We start from the raw sequence: 13,954 nt of genomic DNA on the forward strand, positions 1-13,954 counted from the left end.
AGCAGGAGGCACATTTAGGCCTTAATCATGGTCTGGAACACAAGGGCGAGCCTCAGGCAGGGCAGGGAGTAAACGCCTGGCCAGGGGGCTTAGGTAGCTCCCCTTACCCCCGCCAGGGGAGGAGACGGGAAGGAAGGGCCGGGCCAGTGTCCTAGACCAGGGCGGGGGCAAAGCGGGGCCCGGGCTAACCACCAGACAGCCAGAGGTGTGTTGTGGGAGAAAAGAAAAACAGGTAATTTATTCCAAGCGAGACCATCTCACAAGGGGAAGGGGATGAGAGGACCGTCCCCCCCCCCCCCCCCCCCCCCCCCCCCCCCCCCCCCCCCCGCCCCCGGGAGGGCGTCCTGCTTCCATCCTCTCTCCCCCCAAGGGAATGGCTCCCAAACCCAAACCAAAAGAAAAAAAAAGTTTTCTCCAAAACAAGTTACAGTATTTTATAGAATTATAGAATCTTGGTTCCATATAGAAAAGGGGAAGGGGATCTTCAGGGAGAGGGGGGAAGGGAATTCCCTGCAGTGGGGAGAGGTCCTGGCTCCCTGTTCCCCCTGGAAGAGCTGCGCCCCCAGAGGGGGCACTAGGATTACAGCATTTAAGACTGCCAAGACCCCACCCTTATCAAAACAAATAAAATCCCCCCCCCTTCCCCCTCGCAAACAAATATATATATATATTTATTTTTATCTTAAAAAAATTGAAGGCTTTTAAGGATTAAAGTGAACGTTAGACCCTCAAAGGGACTCCAGGAAGAGGAGAAAGGGTCTCTCCCCTTCTTCCCCTTTGGGGCTGATCCGTCCCAAGCAGAAGCAGGTGCCCCAGGGGGACCGAGGGAGGAATGGACCGAGGGCAGGGGTAGGTGGAGCCCCCTGCTGGGGGGAGGGGCGGCTGGGCCTCCTCTTGGGTCTTCTGAGTGGGTTGAAAGGCGGCTTTGGAATTGGGGCTCAGCTCCCAGGTCCTTCGGGTCACGGGGAGCCCCGCTTGCGGAGCTCCTGGACAAAAGCTGGAGGAGAGAGCAGAGCGTTAGAGAAGGAAGCCCGAGGCTGCCCAGAAGGGCCACCCGGGGGGGGGGGGTGTCTCCCCAGGGGGCAACCCCAGCACCCACTCACCTTCTATGATCTCCTCTTTGACCTTCTGAAGCTCCTTCCTCACCTCCTCCAGCAGTTCCTGTGAGGAGGAAAAGGGGCATCAGAGGGCTCCCTCAAGCCTCTCACCCACCCCTTCTAGCCTGGACTTTGCCGCTCTAAAGTCCCTACCCTTGAGGCTCCCCCAAAGAGGAGATGGAGGGCCCCTCACTGCTACACGGTCCGTGGAGCTCGCCCCCCGCCCCTCCTCCGTACCTGCTTAATCCTGTCTAAGTCAGACTCCTCGTGGGTGCTGGGAGTCGAGGTAGGGACTTCACAGCTCGTGACTGAGGTGGAAGACTTCATCCTGGGGACACAAACGGGGCTTGGGAGGTCGGGGCCCTCACCGGGCCCCTCGAAAGCTCGCCAACTGCTACCCAGGGTGCACGGCCACCTCCCTGCCCTGTCTCCTTGTGGGGCGACAGGTAAAGAAGCGGCTCCTCCATCTGGGCCTGGGAGGGGCCAAAGGGGCCCGGAGCCAGCGGCCGTTCCCACCAGGGGTCTTTTCAGACACCTCCCCTCCCCCCCGCCCACGGTGACCCTCAGCTGGCTTCCCCGCCTCCCTCGCACCCCACACGGTGAACCTCGGATAGCTGCCTTTGCCGGAAGAGCAGGGAGACAGACTCGAGTCCAGCAGGAAGCCTGCTGACCCTCAGGTCAGGAGACTACGGCTCTGCCCCTGTCCGTCTCCCCTCCGAGGGGAGTCCCCATCTGACATTTGGGGCCAGGCTCTTTGCTGAGAGGCAGGATCTCACTGGCCAAGCCCAGCCGGGCACAGGCACCCGTGTGGGGGGCTTGGGAAGGCTCTCTGGGATTATCTCCCCATGCCTCCATTTTACAGATAGGGAAACCGAGACCCAGAAAGGACCAGGAACTACGGCAAGCGCCAAGCCAGATTAAGCAGGGACCCTAGAACGTAGGTGGGCAGAACCCTGGGGAGGGTCCCACGCAGCCACTGTTCCCGGGGCAGACGTAGGCAGGGCAGGGTTCAAGCTTGACCCTCCGAGTCCCAGCCTCCCCCACGCTCACCCCTCAAAGGGCTTTCACTCACCTGGGGAGAGTTGTGCTGTTCTTTTCCCAAGGTCTCCGAACAGGCTCTGGAGGGCGAGGGGAAAGGGGATCAAAGGTTGGGGGCTGGAGGGAGCACCCCCAAAGGCACCCAGCTCAGGACAGACCAAGGTCTCCTCCCTCCCCCATGAACTCACCATTCTGTGAGGGAATTCTTGTTTCAGCTTCTTCCTGCTGGGGAAGCAGAAAGGGAACTGAGTCCCTTGTCACCGGCCCCCACCTCCCCACCACCCAGGGAAGCCAGCTGCCCCCCTTCTCTCCCTTCTTTTGGGCAGTTTAGAAGAGCCTCGGGGAGACCCCGGGAGACAGGGAAGAGGAACCTTTCCCCCCACTCACATTGGCGGATTCGTCCTTGGCCGGGGGCTTCTCTCCAATTAACGTGGCTTTCCTCCTGTGGCCGGAAGAGGGTGGGGGAGAGGTGAGCGAAGGGCCCTGTCCTGGGGAATCCCAGCCCGTCCCCTGGGGCACGCAGGCCCCGGCATTCCCCTCCCGGGCTCCCCTCCTTCTTCCTGGCCTTTTCCCTTCGGGCCCCTGACCCACCGGCTCTGCCCCCCCCCCCACAATGCCCCAGCACACAGCGGGCACCCGGTGGTGCTGCTGCCAGGACCATGGGTACAGGACTGGGGGGGGGGCCAGGGGGCTGTGCCAGGCTCTCACCTCCGGGCCAGCATGGCACTCATTTCCTCCATGAGCCCTCCGCCCGTGCTCCGAGTGGTCTCGGCCTTTGGGGCGGGAGGGGGCCCCGAGGACTCATCCTGCAGGGGGAAAGGTCAGGGGGGCGCGTGAGGGAGCAGAGCTTCTCCAGGCTCCTCACAGAGGCTCCCGCCCCCCGGGTGCGCAGGTGAGCCCGGTGCCACCGTGCCATCAGTCACCCGCAGCGCATGTGACCATGACAGGTTCTCGCAGCCCACGGGTGTCCCAGAGCCACCGTCACAGCCGAGGTCTCCTGGGGACGCCCCGTCAGCCACCCAGTCACTCAGGCAGGCGGTGCCGAAGCTCCCGGGCGCCCACACAATCTCACCTTGGCGACCTTCCTGAGTTTGGCTCCGGCGATGGCTGCGGCCAGGCCCGGGGCGCCCCCGCCTCCCCCACTGGGGCCTTGGGCAGACGGGAGTGGGGGTGCTGGGGGTGGGCCTCCCGCCCCACCTGGGGCCGCAGGCCCCGCTCCTGAGGGGGGCAGCCCAGGGGGTGGTGGTGGGCCAGGGGGAGGAGGGGGCCCTGGAGGGGGTGGGGGTCCCCCAGCTGGGGCAGCAACTGGGGCTCCTGAAATAAAGAAAAAACAGGAGGTTTGGGGCCTGAGGGAGGGAGCAGAGGCTCAGGAGGCGGAAGGGGAACCTCCAAAACCAAGAACACAGAGTCCCCGATGCCAGGGCAGGAGGCACCGCTCCTCGTTCCCCAGAAGGGGAAGTCGGGGCCCCGGTGCATGAGGGACAGAACCAGGAAGAATAATGGCCGAGCTTGAAGGAGGCGCGGTCCTGGGGGTAGACGAGGCAGCTGCTCCGGGGACCTGGGTCCCGGCCAATGGCAGCCGGGCTGGGCAGGGGTCCCTTACCTGCATTGGAGACCCGGCGCTCCCTCTCCACCTGCTCCAGGTGCTCCAGCTGTTGCCTGAGGGAAAGCAGCAGTTAGGGGAGAAAGGAGCTGGGAAGGAAACTCGGCCAGGGGCCCATTGTGCTCCTTCAAGGTCAAAGGAGGGATGTGAGAGTCTGCTCTTTCCTGAGCGGATTATTCTCCAATTAAGTCAGGGGGATTAAGTGGGGGAGGGGCCATTGCACCCCTCCCAACCAAGACCTAGAAGGAAAAAGGCTTGGGGGAAGCTGAGACAGGGAGGGAAGTCTGGGGTGGGAGCATCCCTTACCTCCTCTGCTGCTCCATCTCTTCTGCTGAGGGACCATTCTGGACAGACCAGTTTGCAGGGGGAGGGGGCGGCCCACCTGGAGGAGGAGGCACTGACCTTTAGGTCATCCCCATGAGGGGTCCCTCCCCCAGCCATGTGGACCCCAGACTGAGCCTCTCCTTCTGGGAGAAGGGGCCCAGCCCCAGACCTCCTTTGGGCCTCTAGTCCCCCTTCAGAGGCTCCCTAGTACCCTCCATCTCCCAGCCCCGGACCAAATGATGTTCTACATCCATGCCCCTGATAACTCTGCACTATTTGGGTGCCGGTCCTAATGCCGCCCTCCGCCTGGCAGGGGGAAACTGGGGAACCAGGCTGCGACGAGAAGGGGGAGATCCACGGTCATCTGGCCTGGGAGAGGCAGCCTGCTCGAGATGTGGTCAGAGCCCGAGACCTCAGTTCCTGCCTCTGAGAGCGCCTTCTCCCAGAGCTCCTGGCCGGCCCCAAAGGGATACAGCCCAGAGCCCCCGGGCTCCCTCCCCGCTCCTGCCTAGACAAGGGTTCTTCCTGGACCCGGCAGGGCGCGGGGACCTTCCAGAAGTGCTGGCCGCCCAGTCCCGAGGACTCTCTCACCTGCTTCCAAGGCCTCCAGGGCATCAGCCATCCCTGCCGCAAACTGAGCCGCATCCTCCTTGCTGCCAAAGTTGAGGCCCCAGACCTGGCGGGCATCCCGCCACTGGTGGAAATTGGGCGTGGCCTGGTTGTACTTGACACCCCGGACGATGGCACAATTAATTACAACCTGGTGGGGGAGGGACTCGGTCAGGGGAGACCTCGCTGCCCCCTGAGAGGAGCCCCTATTCTGTCCCACGGCCCAGCCCAGTGGAAAGCAGGGTTTGGGAGGCCAGGACCCAAGAAGGGCCCCCATTCTCCATGGATCAACTCCCCAGTGGAAGTCGGGGTACAGATCCCAGGACCCAAGGAGGCCATCTGCCAGCCTGGCCGCTCCCCAAGGCCAGGGCCTCCGAAGGGAGTCACCTGCTGGTCCGGCTGCATCTTCCGGCCCACAACTCGGAAGGCGTTGGTGGTGGGGTTGTGGTAGATCTGGACTCTGCTGAAGGCCTGGGGGCCCGACCCGGCCGGTAGCCACTTCTTGTTGACGTCATCGTAAACCATCACTGTGGCCCGGCTAGAGCAGAGCAGGTTCTCACTGAGGGAAAAAGGGAAGAGGCTAAGTGGCCCCCAAGGGGGATGACTTTACAGAAGCCTCTCCCCGACAGAAGCCTGCCCAGCAGCCCAGGGCTAGGAACCGAGCTGGAGGAGAGTGCCAGGAAGCACTCCCGGGCCGAGAGCGCGCCACCATCACTTAATGTCTCTGAGCCGCCGGCGATCACGTCCAGCTCTTCCCGACCCCATTTGGGGTTCCCTTGGCAAAGACACCCGAGTGAGCCTCATTTTCCCCCAGACAACCTGGGCGGTTGGAAGGGCCGTCCCCGAGATCCCTTCTAGTCCGGACAGTCTGTGCTTTGCACGACATCCCCTACCCCAAGCCCCAAATATACCCCAAAGGAGGAAACAGCCACGGGCTCGTGGGTAGGACCCAAAATCACCATGGCAAGAAACCAGCTTGCATGTTAAAAAACCAAACTACAATTCCCAGAGTGCCATGGAACTTTTCCCACAGAGCATCATGGGAGATAGCTTCTCTTGCCTTAAAGGGGCTGGTGTTTCTAATAGTACCCCACTATCTGTCCCATCCCCCACCATATGGGGAAGCAGGGAGGCAAGGACTTCCGGACTGATGGGGGGTGGGGTGGGGGAGGTAGGAGGAGAACTCTGAGAATCACCTTTTTGCATGTTATAAAAGGGGAAGACAGAAGTGGGGTGTGAGCCAGAAGAGAACTCAGAGTCATAAGGAACCTCCCGGAGGGAGACTGAGCCCAAGATGAAATAGCAGTTCCTTGGATATCAGAACTGGAATTCAGAGCAGGCTCGGCCATTTCCCCACGAAGCCCATCACAGGGGCAGCTGGGGGGCGCAGTGGGTAGAGCACCAGCCCTGAAGTCAGGAGGACCTGAGTTCAAATCCAGCCTTAGACATTTAACACTTCCTGCCTGGGTGACTTTGGGCAAGTCACTTAACCCCAGTTGCTTCAGGGGGGAAAAAAAGTCCATTCTTCCCACTCAGCCGAGTCACCGTGTCCCTCCCTGTGGCCACAGCCCCTAAGAGGGGACCCATCCCACAGAGGCAGACTCTGGTGCCCTGAAGCTGCAAACAGATGGCAAGAGGACGCGGGCCCCGGGGCCCCAGATTTGTAATCGAACACCAGACACTCCCCAGACAGGTGAGGCCTGAGGGGGAAGATCCGCCCCCACCGGAAGCAAGCCCCCACCTCTGCTGCCAGCTCAGGGAGGGCTGGCAGGCTGCCCACACCTGGGGGCCACACCCACTGCCTGCTGGGGAAAGGCAGGTCCGTGCACAATGCGGGCACCACCCTGCTCTCTGCCCTTCGCCCCTCTTTCCTCAATGGGAGGGGGGTCCGCACCCGGAGCCGCACCCTGTTCTACCTTCAGGCTCAGGCTGCTGCAGGGTTCGGTTCCTTCCCAGCTGACATCCCATGTTCTAAGGTCTCACATCTCTGACACTGTGTTTGTTCTAAGCTCCCTTTTAATCCTGATACCGTGTGTTTAAAAGCCTCCCTTCTCTGACCTTGTTCTAAGCTCTTTCAATCCTGACATTATTGGTTCTGAAGTCTCCCTCAGCCCTGCCATTCCACGTTCTAGGTTCTCTCCCACCTCAGACGTATCCTAAGCTTCCTTTTAACCGTATCACCTTGTGTGTGTTTAAAAGGCCCTTCTAACCCCGATATTCTATGTTCTGAGATCCCTCCCATCTCTGACACTGTGCGTTCCAAAGTTTCTTTCAAGTCTGAAGTTCTGTGTTCAGAAAGTTCTTTTTAAGACTAAAGATGATCCAGAAATGAATGCTGGGATTATTGTTGAACCACAGAATGCCAGAGCTGGGAGAGACCTAGAACGTAGATTGTCGGGGTTAGAAGGGACTTTAGAACACGGAACTTCATACTCAGGGACAGAAAGCGAGTACCCGCACTGACTCCAAGACAATTCTCGGCAGCCGACACATCGAGAGTCTTCTGATTGCTCCCTCTCTTCCCTCCCACTGCTCCCCATCTCCCCCAAACAAGGTCCCCCCTCCCCGAACGCAGGCCATCTTTCCTTGAACCTACATTGGGTCTTGTCATTCCCCTGCTTTCAAGTCTTTGGTCTGTGACGTCAAGTTCAACCTCTAGTGACTGGCACTGGGAGCTCTCCACCCTCGGGCACTCCCCTGTGTCCCAGCTCCAGCTCATATTACTTCCCTCTATGCACTTTATAGAGAGCTCTATTGATCTCTGTCCGAGGAACACGCCCTGTGTTCTCTTAGAGTTCTCTGCAAGCTGCTCTCCAGACCAGGAATCCCTGCCCTCAATCTATAAATCCCCACTCCGATGGCCCTCCCTCAGTTTTCCCATCCTCCAGTTGGTGAGGATCTCCCCGTGTCTGTCTGTCTCTTCCCTTCTCTTTTTCTCCCTCCCTCTCTCCTGCTGATCTGTTTATCCCAAATAGACTAGAGGGTCCACTAGAGCTTGGAAGGGGAAGTAATAGCTACCCCCCATCTTCTTAAACTGGTTCTTCACCGCTTATGGGGTCTTGTAACTGAATGTGGGCGTCATCGGACGTCATTGAGAACGACCTCAATGAACTTGAGGTTACTGGACGTAAACGATCACAAAATGATCGTTTAGTATCTGTCAATGTTTGATTTATTTATCTTTTTATATATCCATAAACCTGGGTTCCCCTAAAACTCTCAGGGTCACAGGTAGAAAAAGATTAAGAAGCCTTGGTTTAAGGCACAAGCAGGGCCAGAGATTAAACACGTGGAACAGTTAATACATGTCTGTGAAATGAAAGTTGGGTGTTCAGGCCTGAGTTCTAACCCTAGATCTCCAGGACTCGCTGCGTGAATCTCCCCGGACCTCAGTTTCTCCATCTGTACAAGAGGGATGGGTTTAGAACCCAATTTAGAGGGCACGGAGCCCATCCCTTCATTTTACAGATGATAATACCAAGAGCAAGACAAGATGACTTGGCCAGGGTCACCCAAGCAATAAAAGGCACATATGAACCCAGATCCTTTGACTCCAGATACACGGCTCTGTCCAAATCTATCTCCCTGAGACTTTAGAGCCTAGAATTAACCAGCCAAGCTCTGCCACCAAGTTTTCACTGGGAAATGACAGTTTCATCAAATGAACTCGACGGTCCCGGCTGTCTAATTTGGATCTCTCTCCCCCGCTCCCTCCTCCTCCTCTTTCTTCTCCCTTCTCTGCTCTCTTTCTTCCCTTCTCTCTCTTTCTTCTCCTCCTGTTTCTCCCTTCTTTGTTTCTTTCTCCTTTCCCTTTTGTCTCATTTTCTTCTCCTCCACCTTCTGTCTCTATTTCTTCTCTCTCCCTCTTCCCCCCTTTGCCCCAAAGAGAGTCCCCAGCCCAGAGAAGCACAGACTCCTGGCTTTGAATCAGAAGACCTGGCTGGGTTCTGACGAGGTCCTGTCATTCAAACCTCCTCCTGCCTCAGTTTCCTCCTCCGGGGGAGGCATTTGAGATCCCCTCCAGTTCTAGGTTTGTGATCCGGCTCACAACGCTTCGTCCTCTCTAAGCTCCCCCCTCTGGGGGTGGAAGTGTCCGGCAGAGGGTGACTGATCACCCGGGCAGATCAAGTTGGAGATAGAATTCCTACGTGAGGAACAAGTCTGGACTCGAGGGACTCCACATCCCGTCCAGCTCGGAGACACTAAGAATTAGAGCCGGGCGTTCGGTGCCTGGGAGGCCAAGCCCAGAGAGGAAATTCCCCCATGTCTGAAACCCCCTCTCCCTTGGAGCAGCCCATGAGCTCCCGGAGAGGCCCCTGGGCCCTGAAAAACAGACCTTGTGACTGCCCATCCCTTCCCCCTCCCCCTCCAACATCCCCCAGGAAGTGGAGGCCCTAAACCCCGCCCAGCTTCTCGAGGTAACAGCCTCTACAATTTCCCCCAAGCCTGTGGTTCGCCAGGGGCTTTCCTCCCGGGACCCCAGTGCATCCACTGGCCTGAAAACTGATCCCGCCTGTCTTACAGCCGAGGAAACTGAGGCCCAGACAGGCCGAGTGACTGGCGCAAGGGCCCAGGGCTGCTGTGCCTGGGATGCTGAGCCAGCCTGCACAAGGCACGTTCCGAAGCTAAGGTTTTTTCCGTTGCTTTCTTGACTCTTGACATCGAGCCTTGCCGCTAGGGAGACCCGGGAGAAAGGGAGGCTCCGGGGGAGTGTGTCTGTGCATCCCAGCATCCCGGGCTCCGAGGCCGGAGGGAACTCGAGGCCACTCGAGCCAATTCCTCTGTGCAGACATGGGGGGCCCAGAGACACGGGGGCGCAGGGACCCGCTAAAGGGCCGAGGCCCAGGCTGCAGCTTCGGGCTCCCCCTGTGGCTCGGGGCAAATCCCTCCCACTGCGTGGGCCTCAGTTTCCCCATCTGTGAAATGCCGCGGCCCGTACTGAGTCCCGCCCTGAGGGGAGGGGAAGCCCAGCTAGGGAAGCGGGGGAAGGGGGAGGGCGGCCGCAGCCCTAGCCTTTTACGGTCTCCGGGAGCCGGGGTGGGGGGGAGAAGGCGGGGACTCGGACATCCGCCTTCTCCTCAGCCCTCCCCACCTCCCTAGGCCAGAGACCGGAAAAGGGGGGAGGAGGAGGGACCTGGGCAGGAGGTAGGGCGGGGAATGGAAAGGGGAGGGGTCCCGGGCTCCTCCCCGGACTCCAAGGAGGGAAGGGAGGCTGAATGGAGACTTATAAGGAGCCAGGACCGAGCTCTAAAAGGGGGAGGGGGAAGGGGAAATGGTTCTGCCTCGCGGGGGCAGGGAGGCCCCCCCGGATCTAGTCGCCCACAGTCTCCCGGGGGACCTCCTGTAGGCGCTCAGACCCCGCGTCCCTGGGGTCCCTTAACTTCCCCTCGGGGGCCGCCAAGTTGGGGCATGGGCGGCAGAGGGGATTCAGAGCCATTGGTCAGCCCCCGCCCCCCCCAGCACAGACGGGAACTCGGCTTGCTACGGGGTCTGAGAACGTTCGGCTCCCCGCCCCCCGGCTGACCCCCCCCCCCCCCGGAAAGTGGTGAAACTGAAGGAAACGGGTATCGGAGTCAGACTTTCCCACTACCCCACATACTTCCGGCCACAGCTGGGGGGGCGGGGGGGGGGGAAATTCCCTATCTGCCCTCCCTCCCCGGGGCCGCATTAACCCCACAGCCTCGGGAAGTTCACGGGGGTGCGATGGGGGAACGGCAGCAGAACCGGCGGGGAGGGTGGCCAGGCGGGGTTAAAACCGCTCGGGGCTGGACTATGGGTTCGGGGGGCTCCGGAAAGGGCCCGCCGCCCCGGCTCAGGTGTCCGGCTTCCCGGCCTCCGCCAGGGAGGTTCCCCCCCAGGCCAGAGCAGGGAGTCCAGCGGTCTCCTCAGCAGGGGCAGCCGCTTCACTTCCCCAGGCCCGCGCGCGCGCCCGTTAAAGCCCCGCCAGGTAGATCCCGGACAGGTGAGTCCCCAGAGACAAAGGCCGCCCCCGCCCCTCCGCCCTCCCTCCGGCTGCTGGCTTCCTTCCCCGGGGGAACAAGGGGAGGGCTCGGGGGTGGGGACTCGGAGGAAGCACTGGCCCCCCCCTCGGGCTGACCTCCCCCACACCCCCTCCTCTCACTCAAGATATAGGGGGGAGGGGGAAGTAAACAAGGGACGTCCTTCCCTCCCCCCGCGGGGAAACTCAGGTGTGCGGGGGGGAGGCAGGGCCGCTTTCCCCACCTCTGAGCCTTCTCAGCAGGGACAGTGAACAACTAAGCTGCAACCCTCAGGGATCGCCCCCCACAAAAGCCGGGGCTCAGCGTGCCTGGGGGCAGGGCCGAGACTTTCCGGCGCAGAAGCGAGGACCGAGGCCGTTTAAGCGGGGGGGGGGGGGTGGTCTCCAAAAAGGCCCAAGGGGCTGGACGCCCTCCGGACTTCCCTGGCCCCGGGCCCCTCACTCCGGGTCTCAGAAGCAAAGGTCAGGCTTGGAATTCCCAGAATCTGGGGTGGGGGCGGGGAGGGAGGCAAGGTGGTGAGAAAGACCGGGGTGCCGAGGGGTGGGACAAGGAGGATCCCCACCGCCCAAGGCGGGGCAGGGTGTCACTTCCTTTTGGGGTCCCGAGGGAAAAGCTCCCCCAAAGACCAAGAGAACAGCCCCGGGTGGGTGCGGATCTGAACCGGTCGGGGACCGGGAACAGGACCTCCCGAGGAGCGGATGGAAGGGAGGGGCGGCCGCCCTGCCTTCCACCCGGGGGTCCCGACCCCCCCTCCCCTCCCCGCCCTCCAGGCGGGGCTCAGGGGATCCTTCCAAAAGGGGGGGACTGGCGGGGTCCAAATTTCTTCCCCCGCCAGGGGGCCCCACCGCCCTGCCTCCTCCCGGGGCCCGGGGCTGGGGCGGCCTCCGTCCCGGCGGGTCCCGGGCCCCAGGCACCCTCCCCACCAAAGTCTCCCGCTCCCAGACCCCGCCCTAGTGTCTCTCACCTCATGGCGGGGCGCTCGGGGGGCGGGCTGGGCCGCGCTGGGCTCCCGGGCTCCGGGCTGCACCCGGAGGCTCCGGGGAAGGGGCAGGGCAGGGGGGCCCGGAGCTCTGGTCAGATCTGGGGCCGGACCCGCCCCGCGGAGGGCTGCAGTTTCCTTCTCCAGGGGCAGGGGGAGGGGGCACGGGAGGGGGCGGGCCCCCGGCGCAGGCCCCGCCCCCTTCTGAGTTGGGGGTGCTCGGGCCCTCCCCCTGCCCCCGCCCCCCGCCTTTGGGCTCCCCCTCGCGGCCAGACGCGCCTGCCCGGCCAGCTCGGCCGCCGGCTGCCGGAACGTTACGCTTTCCCTCCCGGGGTCACATTTCGTTCCAAGATCCCAACCTGCTTCCTTAGCCAGCCCCCCTTAACCCCCCTCCCCGCCCTGCACACACTCGGGGCGCCCACAATGCCTCGCGCCTTAAAGGTTCCGGGCGTCCGGCAAGCCCCGGCCCGCTGCCCCTTGGCCTTCTCCTCGCTGGCCCCCCTTCCCGCACGCTCTCGTGGGTGAGGGTCCTGGGGGGGGGGGCACCGGGGGGGGCGGGAACCCACCCTGTGTAGCCATACCCACTCCCCCATCTCCTTCCTCCCCTCCCTTCACCTGACCCGAGCCAGCCCCGCCCCCACTCGGGGGAAGGTGAGGAGGAGGAAGTAGGTGTGGACCGGGATGACTAAGAGTCTGTCTAAGGGACCTGCGAGGGCGGGCAAGGGCGGGACGCCCGGCTTCCGTGCTCACCCCTCCCCCACCCGCCTCGATTTCCCCCTCTGCACGCCAACGGCCCGTTAGAGGAGAGGAGACGGAGCCCGTTTAACTCCATTTCCCTCTGTTCTGCCCTGTTGGGACTTCCCTGAGGGTTCTGAGTTCCCCATCTTCATAAAGTCGGCGGAGGACCTGGGGAAAACCCTTTGGGGCCAAAGCCTTGGGGGTCTTTTGGTTATTCGAAACACTTCAACAAACCCTCTCCTTGGGATTTTTTCTGTCCAACCAATATCCGCCGGCCCATTAGAAACGCCTTTTTTCTGCCCAGCAGAGAAATATGAGGGGACGCCCCCCTTGAGAACCGGGACTTTTCTTAAAAAACGGTTTTACCCCCAATAATGGGGTCCAAATCCCCCTCCCAGGTTACTTCCCCACCCCCTTCCCCAAGCCCCTCCCCCGGAGTCCCCTATGTGTTTGGGCTCTGTTTTTATTTTTGGGTGTTGTGTTGTTATATAAACAACACCTATCTTATAAAACCCGGGGTTTCTCCAGGCCCCACTCAAAACCTCTCAATTTAGAGGCCCCCTACCCGGCAAAATTCACTCTCCAAACTCCAGGAGCCTGGTCTTCAGACAACAGGCCTTCATTCCCTTTTCCACTTTTTTTTTTTTTTTTAATGAAATGGGACATTCTCTGTCCGGCACCCATTTTCCCTTTAAGGACTCCAGCATTTAGCAAAGTCCCTGGAGCATAAGTCACTCAGCTGTTAAGCATGAAGTCTCTGAGGTCAAATTTGAACTCTGGTTCTCCAATGCTCTACCCACTATACCATCGAGCTGCCCCCTCTCCCCTTAATGAATGCTTTTTGACTCCGGGGATCTGTCTCCCTTAATCCACATTTCTGCTGGCTGAGCTTTCTGGAGATTGCTGGGTGAACATTTAGACAATATTGAATCCTACTTTCTAAGGGGAAGGCAAAGGCATAAGCATTGATAATTCATCTAATTTGTGTCCAAAGTAAATGCTTTGCAAATATCTCATTTAATTCTCACAACAGCGGTAGGTTTTCATCTTCATCTTCATTTTACAGTTAAATAAACAGGTAAACTGAGGTTAAGAGTTAAGTGACTGGTCCAGGGTCACTATAACTAGCTAAGTGTCCTGAAGTCTTCCTGACTTCCTATTCATTATACCATCTAGCTGCTTCTCTAAGGCAGAGAAATTAGGATTTTAATCCTGGCTATGACCTTACCTTGCTGTATGGCCTTTAGTAAATCCTTCCCCTCCCTGAAGTCTAAGGGAACAAAATTCTTCACCTGGTTCTGAGTTCTGAGATTCCCTTTCCTCTACTTTTTGGAAGGGTTCACATTTCTCCTTTCAAACGTCTTCATTTTGAGGGAACTTGAAAAAGAGGAAGTCTGCTTAGTCTTAATCATTTTTATTTCCACAGGGCTGGTCAGTCCCATGGTGAGAGGGTGGGGGTGGAGGACTAAATAACTCTTTCTCTACTTCAGTCCTCAGCAGCCTGCTAGCCCAAGGAGGAGTCGGTCATTAAAGTTATTAAATTCTGGGGATACAAAGAAAGGCAAGA

General features: G+C 60.0%; 1 protein-coding gene across 2 annotated transcripts; it reads right to left on the minus strand.

Annotated features, from left to right (window-relative positions):
• Window positions 1-323: 323 nt before the first annotated feature.
• VASP (vasodilator stimulated phosphoprotein) lies at window positions 324-11,850 on the minus strand. 2 transcript variants are annotated; one of them, XM_031963884.1, is made up of 13 exons: window positions 11,635-11,850; window positions 5,059-5,230; window positions 4,654-4,822; window positions 4,045-4,120; window positions 3,739-3,794; window positions 3,208-3,449; window positions 2,844-2,941; window positions 2,523-2,577; window positions 2,324-2,357; window positions 2,170-2,215; window positions 1,335-1,425; window positions 1,104-1,161; window positions 324-997 (listed from the first exon to the last, which is right to left on the minus strand). In XM_031963884.1, exons 1-13 carry the CDS (start codon window positions 11,637-11,639, stop codon window positions 960-962), a joined length of 1,140 nt encoding a protein of 379 aa, XP_031819744.1. In that variant the 5' UTR covers window positions 11,640-11,850; the 3' UTR covers window positions 324-959. The 2 variants fall into 2 exon arrangements, with proteins under 2 accessions (XP_031819744.1, XP_031819743.1); XM_031963883.1 differs by having other exon boundaries at window positions 325-997; window positions 2,324-2,360; window positions 11,635-11,835.
• Between the last annotated feature and the right edge of the window lie 2,104 nt (window positions 11,851-13,954).

Source organism: Sarcophilus harrisii, chromosome 3, assembly GCF_902635505.1.
Source record: "Sarcophilus harrisii chromosome 3, mSarHar1.11, whole genome shotgun sequence".
Lineage (NCBI taxonomy): Eukaryota > Metazoa > Chordata > Mammalia > Dasyuromorphia > Dasyuridae > Sarcophilus > Sarcophilus harrisii.